The sequence below is a fragment of the Erythrolamprus reginae genome, chromosome 2 (genome assembly GCF_031021105.1).
Source record: "Erythrolamprus reginae isolate rEryReg1 chromosome 2, rEryReg1.hap1, whole genome shotgun sequence".
NCBI lineage: Eukaryota > Metazoa > Chordata > Lepidosauria > Squamata > Dipsadidae > Erythrolamprus > Erythrolamprus reginae.
This window is the reverse complement of record NC_091951.1, coordinates 196,429,773-196,450,001: the sequence shown is the minus strand read 5'-3', so window position 1 is coordinate 196,450,001 and position 20,229 is coordinate 196,429,773. Positions and strand designations below refer to the sequence as shown.

The 20,229-nt window shown below is 42.1% G+C and overlaps 2 protein-coding genes across 3 annotated transcripts in view; one reads left to right on the top strand and one right to left on the bottom strand.

Moving 5' to 3' along the window:
* Positions 1–10,429, bottom strand: part of COL5A3 (collagen type V alpha 3 chain) — a 164,098-nt gene extending 153,669 nt beyond the window's left edge. Inside the window, exon 1 of one of the 2 annotated variants that reach the window (XM_070741057.1) lies at positions 10,280–10,429. In XM_070741057.1, the coding sequence (XP_070597158.1) occupies positions 10,280–10,364 (85 nt within the window). In that variant the 5' untranslated portion in view covers positions 10,365–10,429. The remainder of the gene's footprint in view (positions 1–10,279) is intronic. The other variant, XM_070741058.1, reaches the window with a different exon arrangement.
* A 365-nt stretch (positions 10,430–10,794) lies between these two features.
* RDH8 (retinol dehydrogenase 8) overlaps positions 10,795–20,229 on the top strand; it is a 38,656-nt gene continuing 29,221 nt past the window's right edge. The window contains exon 1 of the mRNA XM_070741031.1: positions 10,795–10,838. The gene's annotated coding sequence lies outside the window, so the exon portion shown is untranslated. The remainder of the gene's footprint in view (positions 10,839–20,229) is intronic.

Genomic DNA, 20,229 nt, shown 5'->3' with positions numbered 1-20,229 from the left:
CCCTGAAATTGAAATGTGTAATTAAAAAGATACCCTGTGGGTGATAAGTAAGGGTTTTTAACTATCTTTGAAGTTACCTAAGACAATGTATCCTCTGTCCTTTCCAGAGATGGGTTCCTACTGGTTCTAATCAGTTCTTTAGAACTGCTAGTAATTCGGCAATGACATCATGGAGCTGGTTCTGTCGGTGTCTCCATGGACATCCCCATCTTGGATTTTGTTTCTGCACATGCACAGAAGCTATTTTTTTATTGGTACACATATGCACGCACTCTGTGACCCTGAGCAAACTGGCCACAAAAGAATCCAGAACCTGCCCCTGGTCCTCTTCCATCCCAACCCTGTGCCAGAAGTGTTCTAGTTCACAAGAGTAAATCATCTATGGACTGCTTTTTGGAACAGGTGCATTGTGACATCTGAACATGGACAGTCATTTCTTTAGAACTCTATATGGCAAAGATGGAAAGATACTGAAACTCCAAGAGAAGAAGAAATAATAAACAAAATCACTGACTGTGCTGAAATGGACATGATGACAAGGGACAAGGAGAATCTTGCTATTATAAAATTTGGTATAAGTTTTATGAGTGGCTCGATAAAAGAATGCTATTGTAAATACGGTAACATATAGTAAATGGTACAAAATTATGTGAACGTTTGTAAATAGTAATTTGCGACAGTTTATACATTTTTCTTCCTTTTATGATTCTTTTTTATCACTTTTTCTTAATATGATCTACAACAGTGGTTCTCAAGCTTTTTAAGGCCACGACCCCTTAATACAGTTCCTGGTGTTGTGGTGACCCCCAACCATAAGTCTAGTGCCAATTCTCCCAATAGAGCTTTGAGCTGATTGGCAGGAAGATCAGAGAGACACCCCCACTGTAAACACCTGATTGGTCAGATTGTAAAAATATGTTCCAAGATGCCAGAATAGAAGCTTTAGTTCCTAATACCAGGATAAATTTGTGTTTTCCCAGGGTCTCAGGCGACCCCCGTGAAATGGTCATTTGACCCCCCCAAAGGGGTCCTGACCCCCAGGTTGAGAACACTGATCTACAAGATTCGTATTTAAATTTCTTAGACTTCTAAAAAATACGGAGCAATTTGGGCTCCTTTTTATGTTATGTGTTTTTGTATGTGTCTTTGTCTTGTCTTGGAACTAAAAATCAATTAAAAAAACAACTCTATACAGCAGTGATGGTGAACGTTTTTTTCCTCGGGTACCGAAAGAGTGTGCGCACACACTATCATGCATGTGTGAGTCCCCATACTCATAATTCAATGCCTGGGGAGGGTGAAAATAACTTCCCTCACCCAGGGAAGAGTAAAAATGCCCTCCCCCATCCCCCAGGGGGCTCTCTGGAAGCCAAAAATGCCTCCCAGAGCCTCTGTGTGAGCCAAAAATTAATTGGCCAGCACATTGGAACTGAGTTAGGGCAATGGCTTGTGTGCCAGCAGATATGGCTCTGCGTGCCACCTGTGGCACCCGTGCCATAGGTTCACCATCACTGCTATACAGTAAACCCTGAACTTAACAAAACATTTTGGAAATGGTCATTAAATCAAAATATGCATAAGTTATGCTTTTATATTATTTGAACCAATAGACACAAATGACATTAAAAGGTCAATTAAATAATAATGCAAATTGATAAGTCATGTCAATGATCTGTATTTGTTTGAAACAGGAGATATTGTCACCTGCTTTGGGACAGGTAGAAATTTTTTTCTGTTGCACCTGAGAATTCCAGAATTGAACTCCAGAGACTTCAAGTTTCAAGTTTATTTGGGTTTCTATGCTGCCCCCCTCTGAGGACTCAGGGCGGCTGGAACTTCCAGCGAACTGGACGGGGCGAACTGGATACTTACTGCATAGTGTTTGCATACATCACTCATTAATGAGGGTGACAGACATTCACTCATCAAGAAAAAAGAGCACTCTGATTTTGACCATTATTTGATGTTGGGTTTGTGTATAAAGCACATCTCATGGTAGCTGTCATCTTTTTCCCTGTGGCATTTCAGGTGCAGACACTGAGTTCATCTGCCTGAAAGGCCCCTTGTATTCCTCTCAATCATGCCTCAGCAAGTCTCTAGCAACCTGGAACGAAGTTGAAGAACTGCCTTGGGCTTCTGCATTTGGGGGCCCTGTTTTACTGATACTCTTAGCTTTGGGTTCAACATAAAAAGAACGGTATGTGAGGGATTGTCCCATTCTGACAATCAAGCCATCCAAATGACACTAGATGGTTGGATGACATTTAGATGACAACCAAGCCATCCAAAACTTTAAAGGCACTATACTCATTCTCCATCTCCCATTGCCTCTTCCCACCCAGACAATTATTACAAGATGAGATCCCCACTATTAGCAAGCAAATTAGGGAAGTTCATGGATTAAAACAGGGATGGAGAGGCAGAAGAGGCCGATTTCCTATAATAATTTGCAGGGTCAGCTGATCTGAACAACAAAGAAACTCCTCCTCCCTTCTAAATCTAATTGTCGAAATCAAAAAGCTCAATGTAAAATAGATGCAATGCATGTCAAGCAAACATAATCGGATCCACAAGCAAAATATATGTATTTTCTTTTCAATAAGGAATATACTGTATCCCTTGTTTATTTGCAGCTGAAAAATCAAACAACATGGCAAAATGTTTGGAAAATAAGAAACAATGTAAGAGACAGTTCTTGAGTGGCATGATGGAAAGAAACTAGATAAATGGAAATTTAAAGTTTTCCAGAGTTTTTCATCAGGATATGTGATGCAAAAAAACAGGATATAAATTAATCTATAAGTATTACAATAACATTTGATTTTCAGCTCCAGAGCTGAAAACTAATTCCTGGACTGAAAACATGCTCAGAGGCAGTTTGTCCCCTAATCCTATGTTTTCTTCTGGAGCACCTGATCCAGGATTAGATAATTTTGGATTAAAGAAAGGAACAGCTGGCAAGGTACAATCCTTTTAAATCCTGAGAGAAAGGGAAAGAAATATATTAGAGATTGACAGAAACCAGGGAGCCTGAATTGGCATCTCTCCCTATTTCATTTGATTTCAAATCGAACTATTTTTGTTGATGAAGTTGTTTTGCTAACTTCCCTGAAAAGCTCTCCTGCCAGGAATGTCCCATTGTGAATGGGTGTGTGCACAGACAGTAGACAATAAAAAGGAATTAAACCTTGGAAGAGCTGAAGCAGCAATGGGAAGAAGAGGTTAAAATGTGCACATTTGTTTCATTTACACTTTTGCAGTCCCCTGTTCACAAGATTTTAAGAAATAAACTGAATGTCCAAAAGAGTCCAGGCTTGGTCAGGGGTCATTATCTATCCCTCTCTAGTATATTATTGTGAATGTTTTTGAGTTATAAGCCAACCAGGCAAAATGTTTTAAAAATAAGAAATGACATAAGAGAGAATTCTTAAGTAGCATGATGGAAAGAAGCACCCATAGGAGGCATTCAGTCTTGAAAGCCATTGTAACAATGTAGCATTTTTTCAATCTTATTTGATACTTATTTGAAACAAGATCCAGTTGATTAAAATTATATTGAAATTGAAGTATACAAACACGCACCTATACCCTGTTTGCCACCCCAAATAAGACATCTTCTGATAATAAGCCCAACTAGGCTTTTGAGTACATGGCAATAAGTAGAGGTGGGCTGCTAAGGTGGAACAATGATGTATGCTCGCCCCCGTGGCTCTGAGTGCTAGCGGAGTCCAGCGCAATTCTGCTAGTGCACCTGGACAGGTAGTGAAATTGCACGCAGACATGCAGGTGTCACTGTCCGTGGCGCACCTGTGTTTCTGTGTGCGATTTCATTACCAATGAGGCCAAGCAGTCATTTCAGAGTTCAAAAAATATATACTGTATAAGAAAGGGTCTTAATAATTGGGGAAACACGGTACTGTACATATATACATTTTTTAATGGTTCTGTCCATGTACTTCACTGGGATGCTCAGTAGGAATTTTACCACATTTTCACAGGCAGCTACAAAACCCCACCCAGCTTTTATGTTTCCCTTCTGTACAAGCCTTCTCATCAGCCACCTGGACATAAGCTCTAAAGGGCGGTATGAGATTTTTATAACTTTGTTCCCTGTTACTAATTTACTGTATTTTGCTAAAACCAAGGTTCTTCCCTGCTTTTCCGAACAAAGCAGTGATGTGGCAATAGAGAAGAATGCAACTCAGAAAGAAAGAAAGAAAAAGCAAATACCACATTTAAGGAGAAAAATAACAACAATGAATTAAAATAAACTTACGGAAGGTTAGAATTACAACAAGATTTAAGCTGTGGGTTAAAACTAAGAAGGCAGGATAACAATTCCTTTATGATTTTTCTTCAGATGCCATTGTAAACAATACAGATTTAAGCTGATGCTTCCAGGGAACAGCCAAAGTGTGGGGGGGGCATTCTATGAGATTATTTCTTTCTTTCTTTCTTTCTTTCTTTCTTTCTTTCTTTCTTTACTTACTTACTTACTTACTTACTTACTTACTTACTTACTTACTTACTTACTTACTTACTTACTTACTTATTTGACTTCTATGCCACCCAATCCCGAAGGACTCAGGGTGGAGCTGCATATGAACTGCATAAGCATAATTGTCCCATCAAACTGGATTCCCAGCTTGCTGCTGTCATCAGGCATCCCTTTTATCTCCTTGGAGTTTTTTATCCAATGAACAGCAACACTTCTGGATAGGAACTCAGCCACTATTTGCTTCTGAGTCATTGCAAAGATCCCTTCTTAGATTTCCTTAGTCGGAATTTAATACAGAAGTTTATTAAGGATTAAAGACTGGCAGCTCAGTTCTCATCCATAGCCATTCCTCATCCAGAAAATAAGCCTGAATGGATGGGATGAATAACAGGCAGGGAAACAACATTGGATCAAAAACCCAGGGAGATGGCAATGATGTTTTGGACTCACTGAGGACTTGAAGCTTGAAGAGCCACATCAAGGGGCACAACCTCCTTGCCCTTTTTTCTGGTCAAGAAGATTCTGCTGCTAGTAACTACCAATATCTGCCTTACTAGTAATAGTGATGTAACTAGTAATAGAACAGAGGAAGGCCTCATAGAGGATAAAGTAGTTCAAAGATAGAGACAGGAGGAGAAAGAAAATAAAGTGCTAGAAAGTGATAGCATAATTCCAGAAGTGGATTGTAGCCCACTAAAGGTATTCAGCAATAAATTTTATTCTTCAACAAACCAAACTGAATAGAATAACACTGTTGGAAGGGACCTTGGAGGTCTTCTAGCCCAACCCCCTGCTTAGGCAGGAAACCCTACACCACTTCAGACAAATGGTTATCCAACATCTTCTTGAAAACTTCCAGTGTTGAAGCATTCACAATTTCTGAAGGCATGTTATTCCAGTGATTAATTGTTCTAACTGTCAGGAATTTTCTCCTTAGTTCTAAGTTGCTTCTCTCCTTGATTAATTTCCAGCCATTGCTTCCTGCTCTACCCTCAGGTGTTTTGGAGAATATTGGAACACTTCTATCATGTCTCTCCTAGTCCTTATAATTAAACTAGACATACCCAGTTCCTGCAACTGTTCTTCATGTTTAGCCTCCAGTCCCCTAATCAGCTTTGCGTACTCTTTATAGAGTCTCAACATCTTTTTTACATCGGTGTGACAAAAACTGGATGCAGTATTCCAAATGTGCCCTTACCAAGGCATTATAAAGTGGCATTAACACTTCATTTGATTTTGATTCTATCCCTATGCAGCCTAGAACTGTGTTGGCTTTTTTGGCAGCTGCTGCACCCTGCTGGCTCATATTTAAATGGTTGTCCATTAGGACTCCAAGATCCCTCTCAGAGTTACTACTGTTGAGCAAGGTACTGTACCTGTGCATTTGGGGGTTGTTGTTTGCCTAATGTAGAGCCTTACTTTTTTCACCATTGAATTTCATTTTGTTAGTTAGCGCCCAATGTTCAAATATGTCAAGATCTTTCTATATCTTAAGCCTGTCTTCTGGAGTGTTGGCTATTCCTGCCAGCTTGGTGTCATATGCAGATTTGATGAATTTCCTATCTATCCCCATGTCCAAGTCATTGATGAAGATGTTGAAGAGTATTGGGCCTAAAACAGAGCCTTGGGGTACTCCATTGCATACTTCCCTCCATGTAGATGCCATTCTATTGACGACTACATATTAAATATTACATCAGCCAGGTATGAATCCATCTGGTGGCAACGCTGTCTAACCCACATTTTTCTACTTTTTCTAGTAGTAGATTATGGTCTACTTTACCAAATGCCTTACTCTGTTACTCTGCTAGAATAATTTCATATGGAAATTCAACCAGCTCAGCTCTTTGTGTGTAAATCCTTACACAGTCAAAAGAACACCCACAACAGAAATGAAACAGAAGGTTTGGGGGGGACTTTTAACAAACTATTTAAGAACCTAGTAAGTTCAGTAACCATGGAGTACTGTTTCTGGAGAAGATAGCATTTAGCCAGCATTCTGCTGATTTCAGAAGCTAAATTGGATCAGCCCTGGTTAATAATTGGATGGGGGGGGCTGGGAATTTCAGAACTAGGAGGTAAAGATAGAGAAACAGAAGACAACTAAGGCAAACTTCTTCTACACTCACCAAATAAGGTGCAAAAATGTGTCCATACAATCACTGGTATTTGAGCTTCATCAGAAAGAAACTTTACTTTTTCTGGAAGTACAGAAAACTAAATTAAGAATTTTGGCGAAAGGGCATGGTCAATTGGCATTTCAACCAACCATGCCCTTTCCCCTAGATTCTTACATTTCTAAGACCAGAACACTCTTAAGTTATAGTAGTCAATTGTCAGTCTTTGTTTGGAGAACTGGAAGTTTTGGAACATTGTTCTCTTCAATAAAATTCTGCAAGACACCCATTTAAAGTTCACCATATTTCTGCACAAACAGTAATTTTAAGTACATCTTTAATGTGCCACAAATAAGAGTCAGTAGCTTGGAAACAATATAATGTAAGAGTCAGTAGCTTGGAAACAATATAATGTAAAAGTAGCCTGACTCAAAGCAGTCTTACTGAAGGTTGATTAGAAATATGGTGTGGGAAAGCAGTACCATCCTATAAAAGTTCCTTATAAAAGGATTCTTTAAATATTTGTGGACATATTGCTTGACATTTGTGGACATATGTGCTTGACATATCTAATACTTTATCCAAGGATTTCTTCTGCTGGGTAAATAAATATGTAATTGTTAATTCAGACACCTTTTTTCTGAAATGGCTTGCCTTCTTCTGAGAAATTGTTTTAGAAACATTTTAGTCTGGGGCAGCTTTTTTAAAACGCCTCATCATACAAACTTTTCGAGATACAAACCCGGGGTTTAAGATATTTTTGCCTCTTCTTACAAACTATTTTCACCTTACAAACCCACCGCCGCCGCTGGGATGCCCCGCCTCCGGACTTCCGTTGCCAGCAAAGCACCTGTTTAAACGGGCACTTCGCTGGCAACGAAAGTCCGGAGGTGGGGTTTCCCTGCGAGGGTAGCCTCGGTGAAATCGCAGCATCGCAAAAACACAGAGGTCCAGGGGTGGGGTTTTGAGGACTTTGGTGTTTTTGCGATGCTGCGATTTCACTGAGGCTCCCCTCGCTGGGAAACCCCACCTCCGGACTTCCGTTGCCAGCAAAGCACTCATTTTTGTGATGCTGGGATTCCCCTGCAGCATCGCAAAAACACAGAAGTCCAGAGGTGGGTTTTCCTATGGAGGGGAGCCACAGGGGAATCCCAGCAGTGCAAAAAAGAGCACTTCGGCTGGCAAAATATTTTAAACTATAATTTATATTTGTCATGAATTGTTTTATTTTGTTGTGAGCCGCCCCGAGTCTGCGGAGAGGGGCGGCATTCAAATCTAAATAATAAATAAATAAATAAATAAATAAATAAATAAAAGGGGTGAATTTTGAGCTTGCACGCATTAATCGCTTTTCCATTGATTCCTATGGAAAACATTGTTTCGTCTTACAAACTTTTCACCTTAAGAACCTCGTCCGGGAACCAATTAAGTTTCTAAGATGAGGTATCACTGTATATATGTAAGCAGAGGGACTGTAGTTTTGCAGGAAAAGAAAAGCACCAGGAAGAGAGAAAGTTCTTAAATTAGCCCAATGAGATCAGTAGTACCAAAATAATCTAGGACAATTCACTGGATAATGAACAGAGTATTTTAGAAGATGACATGACATACAAATTGGTCTCAGCAACAGAATAAACCCCACTGAATGATTTTAGCATTTACTAAAGACAAAGAATTGCATCACAAACAGTCCCTGCAGTCCCCAGACATATGCAAGAGACAGCTTTTTTATTTATAATAGACTACTGCCATTTCTTCTGTTAAGAAAAAAACCTAACTTAAATCTAACACAGACTGAGTAACATGTGATAACACCTTTCAATATGTGATCTTATTGGGTAGACATTGGCAAACTGAGATTCTGCCATTTCAAATCTACAGATTGTTTACAATCTGGAAAGTGAACACAAGAACAAGGGGACACAATCTGAAGTTAGTTGGGGGAAAGATCAAAAGCAACATGAGAAAATATTATTTTACTGAAAGAGTAGTAGATCCTTGGAACAAACTTCCAGCAGATGTGGTAGATAAATCCACAGTAACTGAATTTAAACATGCCTGGGATAAACATATATCCATCCTAAGATAAAATACAGAAAATAGTATAAGGGCAGACTAGATGGACCATGGGGTCTTTTTCTGCCGTCAGACTTCTATGTTTCTATGTTTACAAACATCATCACTTAAAGGTGCCAATTAATCAATGGTGCCTCATAACTTTGTAAATGAATAAAAATATCACTGCAACAAAAGGTACACTACATATATATTTTGCCTTTAAATGTTCCTTACTGCCACTTCCCAGGAAACATCATCTTTAAAAAAAAAAAAAAAGAATGGGGCGGGATGTTAAAATTGAAATTGCTCCAGCTCCTCCGAAAGGCATTCGCGTTAAGAATCATACCCTTTAATCGCAGTAGCTTTCGTTGTTTGAGAAACTATTCTACTCTTAATAAGCAATATCTCTTGACTTTAAAAGATTTTATTTGTATTCTCATGTGGCGCTTTTTATCACCAAGCGACAGAAGGGGAAAGGTGCGCATAATTGATCGTGGAGGCTCCTAGAGCAGTTGGCGCCTCCTTCCTTGTCCCAAACAAGCCAAGGACGCGCAAAACATCCCCCCGAGAGAAAATGAAGCTACTTCTTGGCTCACAATGCATTTGTGAGAGGAACGCCAAAAAAAACCCCAAAACAACCCTCCACTCCGTCTCATCGCGAAGACCAGCTTTCAATTCCTTCCTTCCGACCCCGTTTGCTTAACAAGACGGGCTGAGTCAATGGGCCTGGGAAGGTTCGTGTCTATGGAGCTTCTCAATCATCCAGGTCATGGTTGTCCCAAAGGAGCTCTTGACGACTGACTGGGATTTCTGATTTTTTATTTTTCTTCGAAAATGTTTCACTTCTCATCCAAGAAGCGAAGAAGCTTCTTTGGAGGAGATACCAATGATTGCATAGTATTGCAAATACCAATGATTGCATTGACACATTTTTGTAGCTTATTCGGCAAGCGTAAGAAGTTTGCTTTAGCTTCTCATCCAAGAAGCAAAGAAACCTCTTGGAGGAGAAGGGAAAAATCAGTAAGTCCTGTCGCCTTTAAGTGGGTGGGGGGAGCACCTTTGGGATTTGGAAAGGTTCGGTTTCATTCCTGCGCTCAACTTCTTGTGGGAACTAAGTTGGGAAGGCTCCCTTTTTTGCGCTTTTCCTGTGGAGCAGGTGTTGTTCGGGCGGGGAAAATTATGAAATCCGAAGCGAGGTCGCCCGCGAGATTTAGCTCAGATTATTGAGAGTTGGAAGGGTCCTTGCAGGTCATCTAGTCCAACCCCACCGCTCAAGCAAGACTTCCTACACTATTTGAGACAGACGGAAGTCCAATCTCCTTCTTGACGGTCTCAAAGCGTTGGGGGCTTTCACAACCTCCGCTGGAAAGGCTTGAGAATCGCTTCTAAGCAGCAGTAATAGCACTCCTTGCCTCCTTCCCCCCAACTCCCCCAACAATACACACAAAACATCTGGGCTGCCCAAAGGAACCGGGCTGTTTGTTTGTTTGTTTTGTCCGCTAAGCCTCCGCCCTCTAGGCTAGGCGCTGCCTGGAGGGCGCTTTGACGGTACAGCCAACCTCCCCCCGAGCTGCCCACCCCTCTTCGGACACTAGCCGGCCTTTACCTGCCCTCGCCCGGGGAAGTTCTCGCAACAGGAGGGCCAGGAGGCAGACCAGGTGGCCCCGCAGTCCCGCGGGGCTCGCCGCCATCCTCAATCCGCGCCTGGGCTTCGCCTCTCTCCCTCAGCACGCTCTCTCTCTCTCCCTCAAAATCTAACGCGGGGGGGGGGGAGGGTAGTGGCGGCAGCCAGCGCGAGCCGAGAGAACCGCCTGGCCCCGCCCTGCTCCTCCCCCCCCTCCGTCCCTCCCTCCCCCCTTCGCACGCTCAGGCAAGTCGCGCGGGCAGCCCCGGGCAAAGCGGCTTCCCTCCGACCTCTCTTCCTCCCCCCCCCGCCCCCAACTTCGCCGGTGCCTGGTCTGAGGCGAGCTTGTGACGAGGGGAGAAAGCGAGGCCTGTTCTGGAAGTCCGGGTTCCGGCCTTTCCCCGGATCCGACACCCCTCGGTAGCGCGCAGGCTCCCTCCTACAGCCCCGGGGTCAAGGTCCCCGCACGCGCGCTGGGTCGGTTTTAGTTCTCTGGGGCGACTCCGGCAGCGGAAGAGATACTCCGCTGAAGGGATTGCAGGTAGTCCTCCATTTGCGACCGCAACGGAGCCCGACGTTTCTGTGGTTGAGCGAGAGGTTTGTGAGGAGGAGCTTTGTCCCGTTTGACGACCTCTCTTGCTCCGGCTGTTAAGTGAATCGCTGCAGTCAATAAGTGGGTTGTTAAGTGAGTTTGCTTGTCAGCACAGCATAGCAATAGCATTTATTTTTTTATTTTTTTATTTTTTTTTTAATGCCAGTCTTCTCCTTAGAGTCAGGGCGGCTTACAACATGTTAGCAACAGGACTTTTTAACGGGTAGCCAGCATATTGCCCCCACAATATGTCCTCATTTTGCCCACCTCGGAAGGATGGAAGGCTGAGTCAACCTTGAGCTGGTGATGAGATTTGAACTACTGACCTGCAGATCTAGCAGTCAGCTTTAGTGGCCTGCAGTGTTATAAATTTAGATTTATACACTATTTCGCAGTGCTTTACAGCCCTCTCTAAGCGGTTTACAGAGAGTCAGCATATTGTCCCCAACAATCTGGATCCTCATTTTATCGACTTATTGGAGGATTGAAAGCCTAGTCAACCTTGAGCCAGGTGAGATTCAATCTGCCAAACTGCTGGCAGCTGGTGATCAGCAGAAGTAGCCTGCAGTACTGCATTCTAACCACTGCCCCACCGAGGCTCTTAGAAGGGGATCACACAACCTTGGGAAAACACTAACATAAATAAATAGGAGCCAGTTGCCAAATTTTGATTCACATGATCATGGGGATGATGCAAAGGGTCGTAAATTACTTTTTTCAGTGCTGTTGTTATCTTGAATTGTCACTAAACAAACTGTTGCAAGTTGAGGATTCTTGACTAACTTTTTTTTAATGTATACTGAGAACATATGCACCAAGACAAATTCCTTGTGTAGCCAATCACACTTGGCCAATAAAATTATATTCTATTCTATTTCTTTCTGTGCTGTATGGCTGTGGGGAAGTCATTGTGGCACATTGCAAGCCTCGCTTCTCACTTTCTGGTATTAAGAGCACATATTTGGTGAAAGGAGACCCTAAGGCTGCTCCAAGGCCTTGAGTGTTCTGCCATTCGGCATCCCCAGAATCTAATTTCAGGAGTTTGTGTGTGAAGGCTTTTTTCATTTCCTTCTCCATTCTCCACTCTTCCCTTTCTCATTTCATTTTGTCATATTCTAAAAAGTATTTAGCTGTTTACTAAAATATCTCATGCTTGTATGCCTTGGCTTCAAAACCAGATTCTGGGATAAACCTCTCAATTGCTGAAAAAACTACCCAAAGTTTACAAGACCTTTCAAATTCTAAACTTCTCTTCCTTCTTTATTCCTTTGCCACTCTCTCTAATCTCTTCTATCCTTTATACAGCCATGAAAGGGCTGACTGATATTTCAGCAAAATATGGCAGGCCATTGAATAACATTTCTCAGAATGTTGACCTATCCCAGGGGTAGGCAAAGTTGGCTCTTCTATGACATGTGGACTCTCAAAATTCCTGAGCTAGCATTAATTGGCTCAGAAATTCTGGGAGTTGAAGTCCACAAGTCATAGATTGGCTCAGGAATTGATTGGCTAGCATTGATTGGCTCAGGAATTCTGGGAGTTGAAGTCTACAAGTCATAGATTGGCTCAGGAATTGATTGGCTAGCATTGATTGGCTCAGGAATTCTGGGAGTTGAAGTCCACAAGTCATAGATTGGCTCAGGAATTGATTGGTTAGCATTGATTGGCTCAGGAATTCTGGGAGTTGAAGTCCACAAGTCATAGATTGGCTCAGGAATTGATTGGCTAGCATTGATTGGCTCAGGAATTCTGGGAGTTGAAGTCCACAAGTCATAGATTGGCTCAGGAATTGATTGGCTAGCATTGATTGGCTCAGGAATTCTGGGAGTTGAAGTCCACAAGTCATAGAAGAGCCAACTTTGCCTACCCCTGACTTGTCCGGAATCCTCCACAATAAATTCAGAAACTCATTTTTCTCTCTCTCTGAAGATGCAGGGACGCCCAGAACAGCACTCTCCCAATCCTCATAGTCTTCCCACAATAGAGAGATTATGTTTTATGTGCAGCAATCTCAGTCCGGGACATCTATTTCTTCTGTGCAAAAATTTTGTGCCAAGAACCTGACCTAGACGCTCCAATGGCCCAAATTGACCTAAGGCACTTCCTTTGCTCAGTAAGGCTAATGTGGTGTAAATGCTTCCCAGACATTCAGCTGGACAGTAGTGATTCAGTTCCAGGGCAGAGATAGGACATCAAGTTGCATTCATGAGCACAGATTTTAGCTTCGGGCTATGGTATTAATGGAGATTTCACAGACTGCAGAGGGTGACAGCTACAGCTACAAGGCCATCAGAGCAGCAGAACTGATATTCACAGTGTGCCTGCAGTACTCAAGCATATGCACACCAAAGTTTTGAAGAGGGGTAGGGAATGTGTGCTTTTCTGAAGGGCTCAGTGAATGCTTGAATTCAGCAGAAGAAATGGAACGTTAATTAGTATTCAGCCTTGCAGACCAAAAAAGGCCCCCAGGGAATCCAGGCATGTCGGGACACAGGATTTAAAAAAGCAGGGGAATGAAAGCTATGCAGTGCTGCTCTTATGCTCAGCTTCTGTGCTTGTGTTTCCTCTGGATGGAACATCTGTCAGAAGGCAAGCAAAGGGTTGAAACACATGAAGCACCTCAGCTATGCTGAGCTAGAGAGACTGAAACAGAGATCGCACCATGATTATCTCAACCAGTCTCTTAGTTGGCCAAATCCTTTCACCCCTTAGAGCTTTTTAGGATGATACCCAGTTGTACATCTCCACCCCATGTCCAGTCAACAAAGCAGTGGAAGTGATGTGCCGGTGCCTGGAGGCTGTTGGGGTCTGGTTGGGTGTCAACAGACTCAAACTCAAGCCTGATAAGACGAAGTGGCTGTGGGTGTTGCCTCCCAAGGACAATTCCATCTGTCCATCTATTACCCTGGGTGGGGGATTATTGACCCCCTCAGAGAGGGTTCGCAACTTGGGCGTCCTCCTCGATCCACAGCTAACATTGTAACACCATCTTTCGGCTGTGGCGAGGAGGGCATTTGCCCAGGTTCGCCTGGTGCACCAGTTGCGGCCCTATTTGGACAGGGAGTCACTGCTCACAGTCGCTCATGCCCTTATCACCTCGAGGTTCGACTACTGCAACGCTCTCTACATGGGGCTACCTTTTAAAAGTATTCGGAAACTTCAGATCATGCAGAATGCGGCCGCGAGAGCTATCATGGGGCTTCCTAGATTCGCCCACGTTTCTACAACACTCCGTGGCCTGCACTGGCTGCCGATCGGTTTCCAGTCACAATTAAAAGTGTTGGTAATGACCTTTAAAGCCCTTCATGGCATTGGACCAGAATACCTCCGGAACCACCATCTACCGCACGAATCCCAGCGGCCGATAAAGTCCCACAGAGTTGGCCTTCTCTGGGTCCCGTCGACCAAACAATGTCGTTTGGCAGGCCCCAGGGGAAGAGCCTTCTCTGTGGCGGCCCCGGCCCTCTGGAATCAACTCTCCCCGGAGATTAGAACGGCCCCCACCCTCTTTGTCTTTCGCAAGTTACTCAAGACCCACCTATATCGCCAGGCATGGGGGAATTAAGACATCTCCCCCAGGCTTTTTATATTTCATGTTTGGTATGTATGTGTTGTATGGTTTTTAAATTGTTGGGGTTTTTTAATGTAATTTTATTATTAGATTTGTTCCATTGTTATACTGTTTTTATTGTTGTTGTGAGCCGCCCCGAGTCTTCGGAGAGGGACGGCATACAAATCTAATAAATTGAATTGAATTGAATTGAATTTTTAGATGCTTCCATCAACCAGCATTTCTGAAAACACGCTCCACCTTTGTTTCTAAGGTTAAAAGTGTATGTGTGTTTTTTAAAAAACCTTTGAGTCTTCATTCAGTTTTGAGGGTTTCTTCAGCACAAACCTCTTGTTAACTTATCCCAAGACACAACCAACTCTTTACGTGCTTTAGAATTAGGAATCACATGGGGCGAAATTTGTGATCATAAATCACTAAAACCAGAAAGTGTGTGATCTTATTCAAAACAGGACTGGATGTGCTTCTGTCCAAATTGTGTGACCTTATCTTATTCACACAATTGGACAGAAGCATAAATACATACTGTACATAGAGAAATGCCAATTTTGTTCAGTGATGTTTTGAAGAGATCTAAAACCTATTATTATTATTATTATTATTATTATTATTATTATTATTATTATTATTATTATTATTATATTTACATTGGCTCAATAGTTGGGCAGCTCTAAAAATGTTACAAATTACTACTGGAGATTTGGCAAAGCAGAGAGAGATGATAGGTACAGTGACACTGTTCCTGTATCCCAGAGGTGAACTTCAACTCCCATTCAACTCCTATGCTGGCTGGAGAATCCTGGGAGTTGAAGTCCACCAGTCTTAAAGTTGCCAAGTTTGAAAACTGGCTGGAGAATCCTGGGAGTTGAAGTCCACCAGTCTTAAAGTTGCCAAGTTTGAAAACTGGCTGGAGAATCCTGGGAGTTGAAGTCCACCAGTCTTAAAGTTGCCAAGTTTGAAAACTGGCTGGAGAATCCTGGGAGTTGAAGTCCACCAGTCTTAAAGTTGCCAAGTTTGAAGACTGGCTGGAGAATTCTGGGAGTTGAAGTCTACAAGTCTTAAAGCTGCCAAGTTTGAAGAACTCTGCTGAATCCTAAAATACCTTATAATATTGACTTTTACATTTTCCTCATCCCTTATTCCTAAAGCATTTCAAGCTTTTCCTCACTTGATATTTATAGGTCAGATAGTTGAAGCCCAAGCTCAGGACCACAGGAAAAGAAAAGAGAAGTCCTGAAGGCCAAACATCTGTCCAACATTCTTCTTGCAAAGCAGGACCACTGATGAATGAACTTTCTTCTGATCAGAAAGAAGATCTTCATATGGATAGTTGCAATCTATTTTCCTAGGTACACTTGTTGAACACAACAGAGAAAGCTAGGCTCCCTACAGACTTCATCCTTGCCATTCTGGGTTGGGCAATTTGAAGGAGGACACTCCATTCTATGATACCTGACCCAATCCAAAGACCATGGCAGCCTATTTTAAATGGAGTCTGCTTGACAGAGCCGTGTTCCCTTCCCACTCAGAGGCCCCGCTCAGCTTTTGCACAGAAAAGCAGCCATAAAGTCCAGGCCAGCAGGAAGGCTGGGCTGGTTCCAGCCCGGGGGCTGTGGGATGTTACTCCAGCTACAGCTGTAAATATTTGCTGGGAACCTAAAATCTGGGTCAACCATTTCAGAGTTGAGCCAGTGACTCATACCCTGAGACAACAGGGTGACTCAGACTAGAGCCCCAAGGACTTGGGGCTGGGGGTGGAGCAGAGAAGGGGACAAAACAGCCACAATGAACCCTAGAGAGTAACCCCTCATCCTTCCTCTATTCTGACCAAAGCTAGGTACTTCTCTGAGAACATAGTTCTTTATAGAGTCCTACAATTCTATAAGACATGTGAATACAGTCACAGTTGGGGGGGGGAGCCAGCCACATCCTAAAGAAGGGGCCATGGAAACCCTACCACATGGCAAAGTTTCCACTTTAACTGGTGGACACCCTAAGAATGACACATGGCAACCAGCAGAATTTATAATAGTTAAACAAACCCCTAGGACAGGGATGGTTAATCTGGTCCTCTGGTGGCTGCCAAAGTGGCTTTCAGCAAAATGAAAGATTGCAAAATTGAAGGGCATGATTTCTCACCTTGTATACCAAATGGATGGGACTGGGGTAAGGAACAGCTAATCAGAATCAAGCTCATTACAATAGTCATGGCAAAACACTGCCACTCATCTAAGAAAATTGGTGGGGGGGAAGAGAAGTGAGAGAGATGCTTGCAGTTTTTTTTTTAAAAAGACATGGGAATCATACTATAAGCTGAGTAGGAAGGTTGGTACATATGTGATACTTGAAAAGTTAGAAAAAGTATGGAATAGATTAAGTCTCACTTGTTTATTTGGTTACTCTGAACTTTTAGTAAATGTCAGGGGGAAAGGAATGGAATAAAATTTGAAATAAAAATGCAGGTTGCTACAGTTGATTCTTTCTCACAGAGCACTATGATACAATCAAGCAGATGCATTATATTTATATGGCACATTAGGGTGATGGCTGGTTTTTCACATCACATTGATCCACAAGCTATCCAGCTCCATTGGAGCCTAGTCTACCCTGTGGTTGTCAGAACTGATACGATCTATGTACAGACTGTTCCTTAAGGCACTTGGTCAAAAGGACTGTCCATATTCTTGGCTGCAGTTGTCCTGGAGAGATTGAAGGAACTCTGCAATGGTCTGCTGAGGCTGCACTTCTGCAACCATATGTTTAGGAATCAACATCACTTAATTCTGTGGAATTCCCTTCTGAGCACAGCAGACATGGAAGATAGCAGGGTAAAGGAAAGTAAACATAACTTGGGTCAGATATTTATGAAGTACATTATTTATTTTCCCCTGGACAGATCAAAACAGAGATTTTTATTTCAATGAGGCAATTTTCCAAGAAAGCCAAAGAGGACATGAGAGTCAAAGAATGGGAATTTAGTGAATAGAATACCCAAGCCAATAAATAATTCTTCAGAACTTGGATTTTTTTTGGGGGGGGGGGGGGAGGGAAGACTTTTTCAGATTTTAAATAATTAATGGCATTTAACAAATAGTTCTCCTCCCAACTGATTTTTCCAGCTCTGACAGAATCTGATGACAGCCAAAAGGGTCAGTTAAACCTCTGGCAAGGAAGCTAGAATCATTACTGGTATATATTGCCATCTAGTGAGGAGAAAAATGTTTTGAAGGAAAAACTAGAAAATGAAACAGATGCACTCCTGCGTGATCTTCAAAACGGTCCAAGAAGATTCTTGATCACTCCAATGGGTGTTTCAGTTCAAAGAAAATACATCCAGCTCAACCCTTCCAATGAAATCCTCAAGTCAAATCAGTTTGAAGGCCTCTCATTCAATCATCTACCTCGGAATTAACCCAAAGAAATTTAGAGTTAATTTGGAGATTCGATGGCTTTTCAGGATCTCATAAATAACATTGGGGAGGAGGTGGGGATAATAAAATGGTACGGAGAAACTGGCATAAATACCCAGCCTTGGATTTTAATTGTTTGTTTATATCTTCCACAATTTTGTTACTCTTGACCATTTCAAGTAACACAAGTATTTAAATAGCGTCCATGGAAGGAACAAAACAGCATAAAAATATAATTGGATCTCTCCTCGCCACGGGCCTTCCAAAACAACTTAGGTTTCAAGAATTATTAGGGGCCAACCCAATTCCTAAGCTGTGGGAGAGAAGTGGGGAGGGGGCAGGGTTTGAGGCAAACAATCTCCCATAAATAGGTGCTGCAATTAAGTAGTGCCTGTGAAATACTTACCTTACGGCCAACTTACCTCATTACATTAGTGAACCCAATCTGTAGTTCGTGTAATGCACTAGATTTTAAACAGTTGAGATTTTAAACAATTTTTGAACATGAGTAGAACATTTTCTGCATTGATTTAAGCACAGTGGTAAAATCCATTTTTTTTTACTACTGGTTCTGTGGATGTGGCTTGGTGGGCATGGCAGGAGAAGGATATTGCAAAATCTCCATTTCCACCCCAGTCTGGGACCATCCAGAGGTGATATTTGCCAGTTCTCTAAACCAGTGTTTTTCAACCAGTGTGCCGTGGCACACTAGTGTGCCGTGAGACATGGTCAGGTGTGCCGCGAAGCTCAGAGAGAAAGAAAGCAAGAGAGAGAGAAAGCAAGAGAGAGGGAAAGAGAACAAGAGAAAGAAAGAGAGAGCAAGAAAGAGAAAGAAAGCAAGAGAGAGAGAGAGAAAGAGGGAGGGAAGGAGAGAGAGAGAAAGACATAGAGGGACATAGGGAGGGAGAGAGAAAGAGCAAAAAGAGAGGAAGGAAGGAAGAGAAAGAAAGAGGGATGGAGAGAGAAAGAGGAAGAAAGGGAGAGAAAGAGGGAGGGAGAAAGAAATAGAGCGAAGGGGAGGAAGAGAGAGAGAGAATTATTTTGTTCGAACTTTTTTTAGTCCCCCTCCCCCCCTTAATGTGCCCCAGGGTTTCGTAAATGTAAAAAATGTGCCTCGGCTCAAAAAAGGTTGAAAATCACTGCTCTAAACTACTCAAAATTTCTGCTACCAGTTCTCCATAACCTGCTAAAACCTGCTGGATTTCACCCCGATGCAGCTCAATCTGACATTTTTCAAGCTACATGCCTAAATCTTTTCAAGGGCAGTGTCCTCTGCAAGGGGCTACCATTCCTGTAAGTTGAATATTTTTCTTTTATAGTTTAAGGCAATCCAACTTTGAAATCTTGATGTATTTCAATCTCAAATATAAATTGAACATACTCCCTTTACATCTTTAGGCACTTTAACACACTCTTTTTTTTCCAAAAATGTTTATTTTTATTTTTCTCCACAACCCCCATTTTTATAACAATACACAAAATGCCTTAAACTATAGTATGTATACATTTTCAATTTTTCATAAACTAATATCTTATTTTGCACCTATTTTCAACTCCTATTCTTCAGTCTGTCCCTACATTCCCCTCCCTCAATCTTCATCTCTTCCTACTTTCTTACTCTTTCTCTCCCCCTTCTCCTCTCCTCCATTCATCACCTCACTACCATAGTTCCCTCTAAGTTGAGCAGTGAGCAATCGCTCACTTAAAAATCATCATCAACTCAGAGTTTTCCAAACCTGCCCAGAAGCCGAGAGGGAAAGAGTGAGAGGGAAGGAGAGAGAGAGGAAGAGAGGAAGAGAGAGAAACAGATAGAAAAAAGAGAGGAAGGAAAAGAAAAAGAAAAAGAATGGGAGTAAGGAAGAGAGAAAGAAAATCAAAATCTAGTTTGAAACTAGCTCAACTATTTAAGTGGCATTTTGATATTGATAGAGTTGCCCTATTATGAGCTCACTGTTATAGACACACAGTACAGTATTTTATTTTGAAATTCTCTGAGGCAAAACAGGGTGGGTTTTTTGTTTGTTTGTTTGTTTGTTTGTTTGTTTGTTTATTATTTCTGTGCCGCCCAGTCCCGAAGGAACTGCCGCTCAGACACTATACTTTTCCACCCACCCCCCAAAACAATTAGAGGGAACACTGCTCACTACTAGCTCTCTCTATATTCTGCTTCTTTCCACTCCTCCTCTTCTCCCTCTACCTTCTACTTACCCTTCTTCTCTCTCTTACTATTTCCTGAGTGTCTCTCATCCTCACTCAACTTACATTTGACAGACTGATATTATAGCAGGTTCCAAATTTTTATACTCACGGTGCCACTTCTAAAATAATTATTTTTGTTTCATTTCTATATTTATAATTT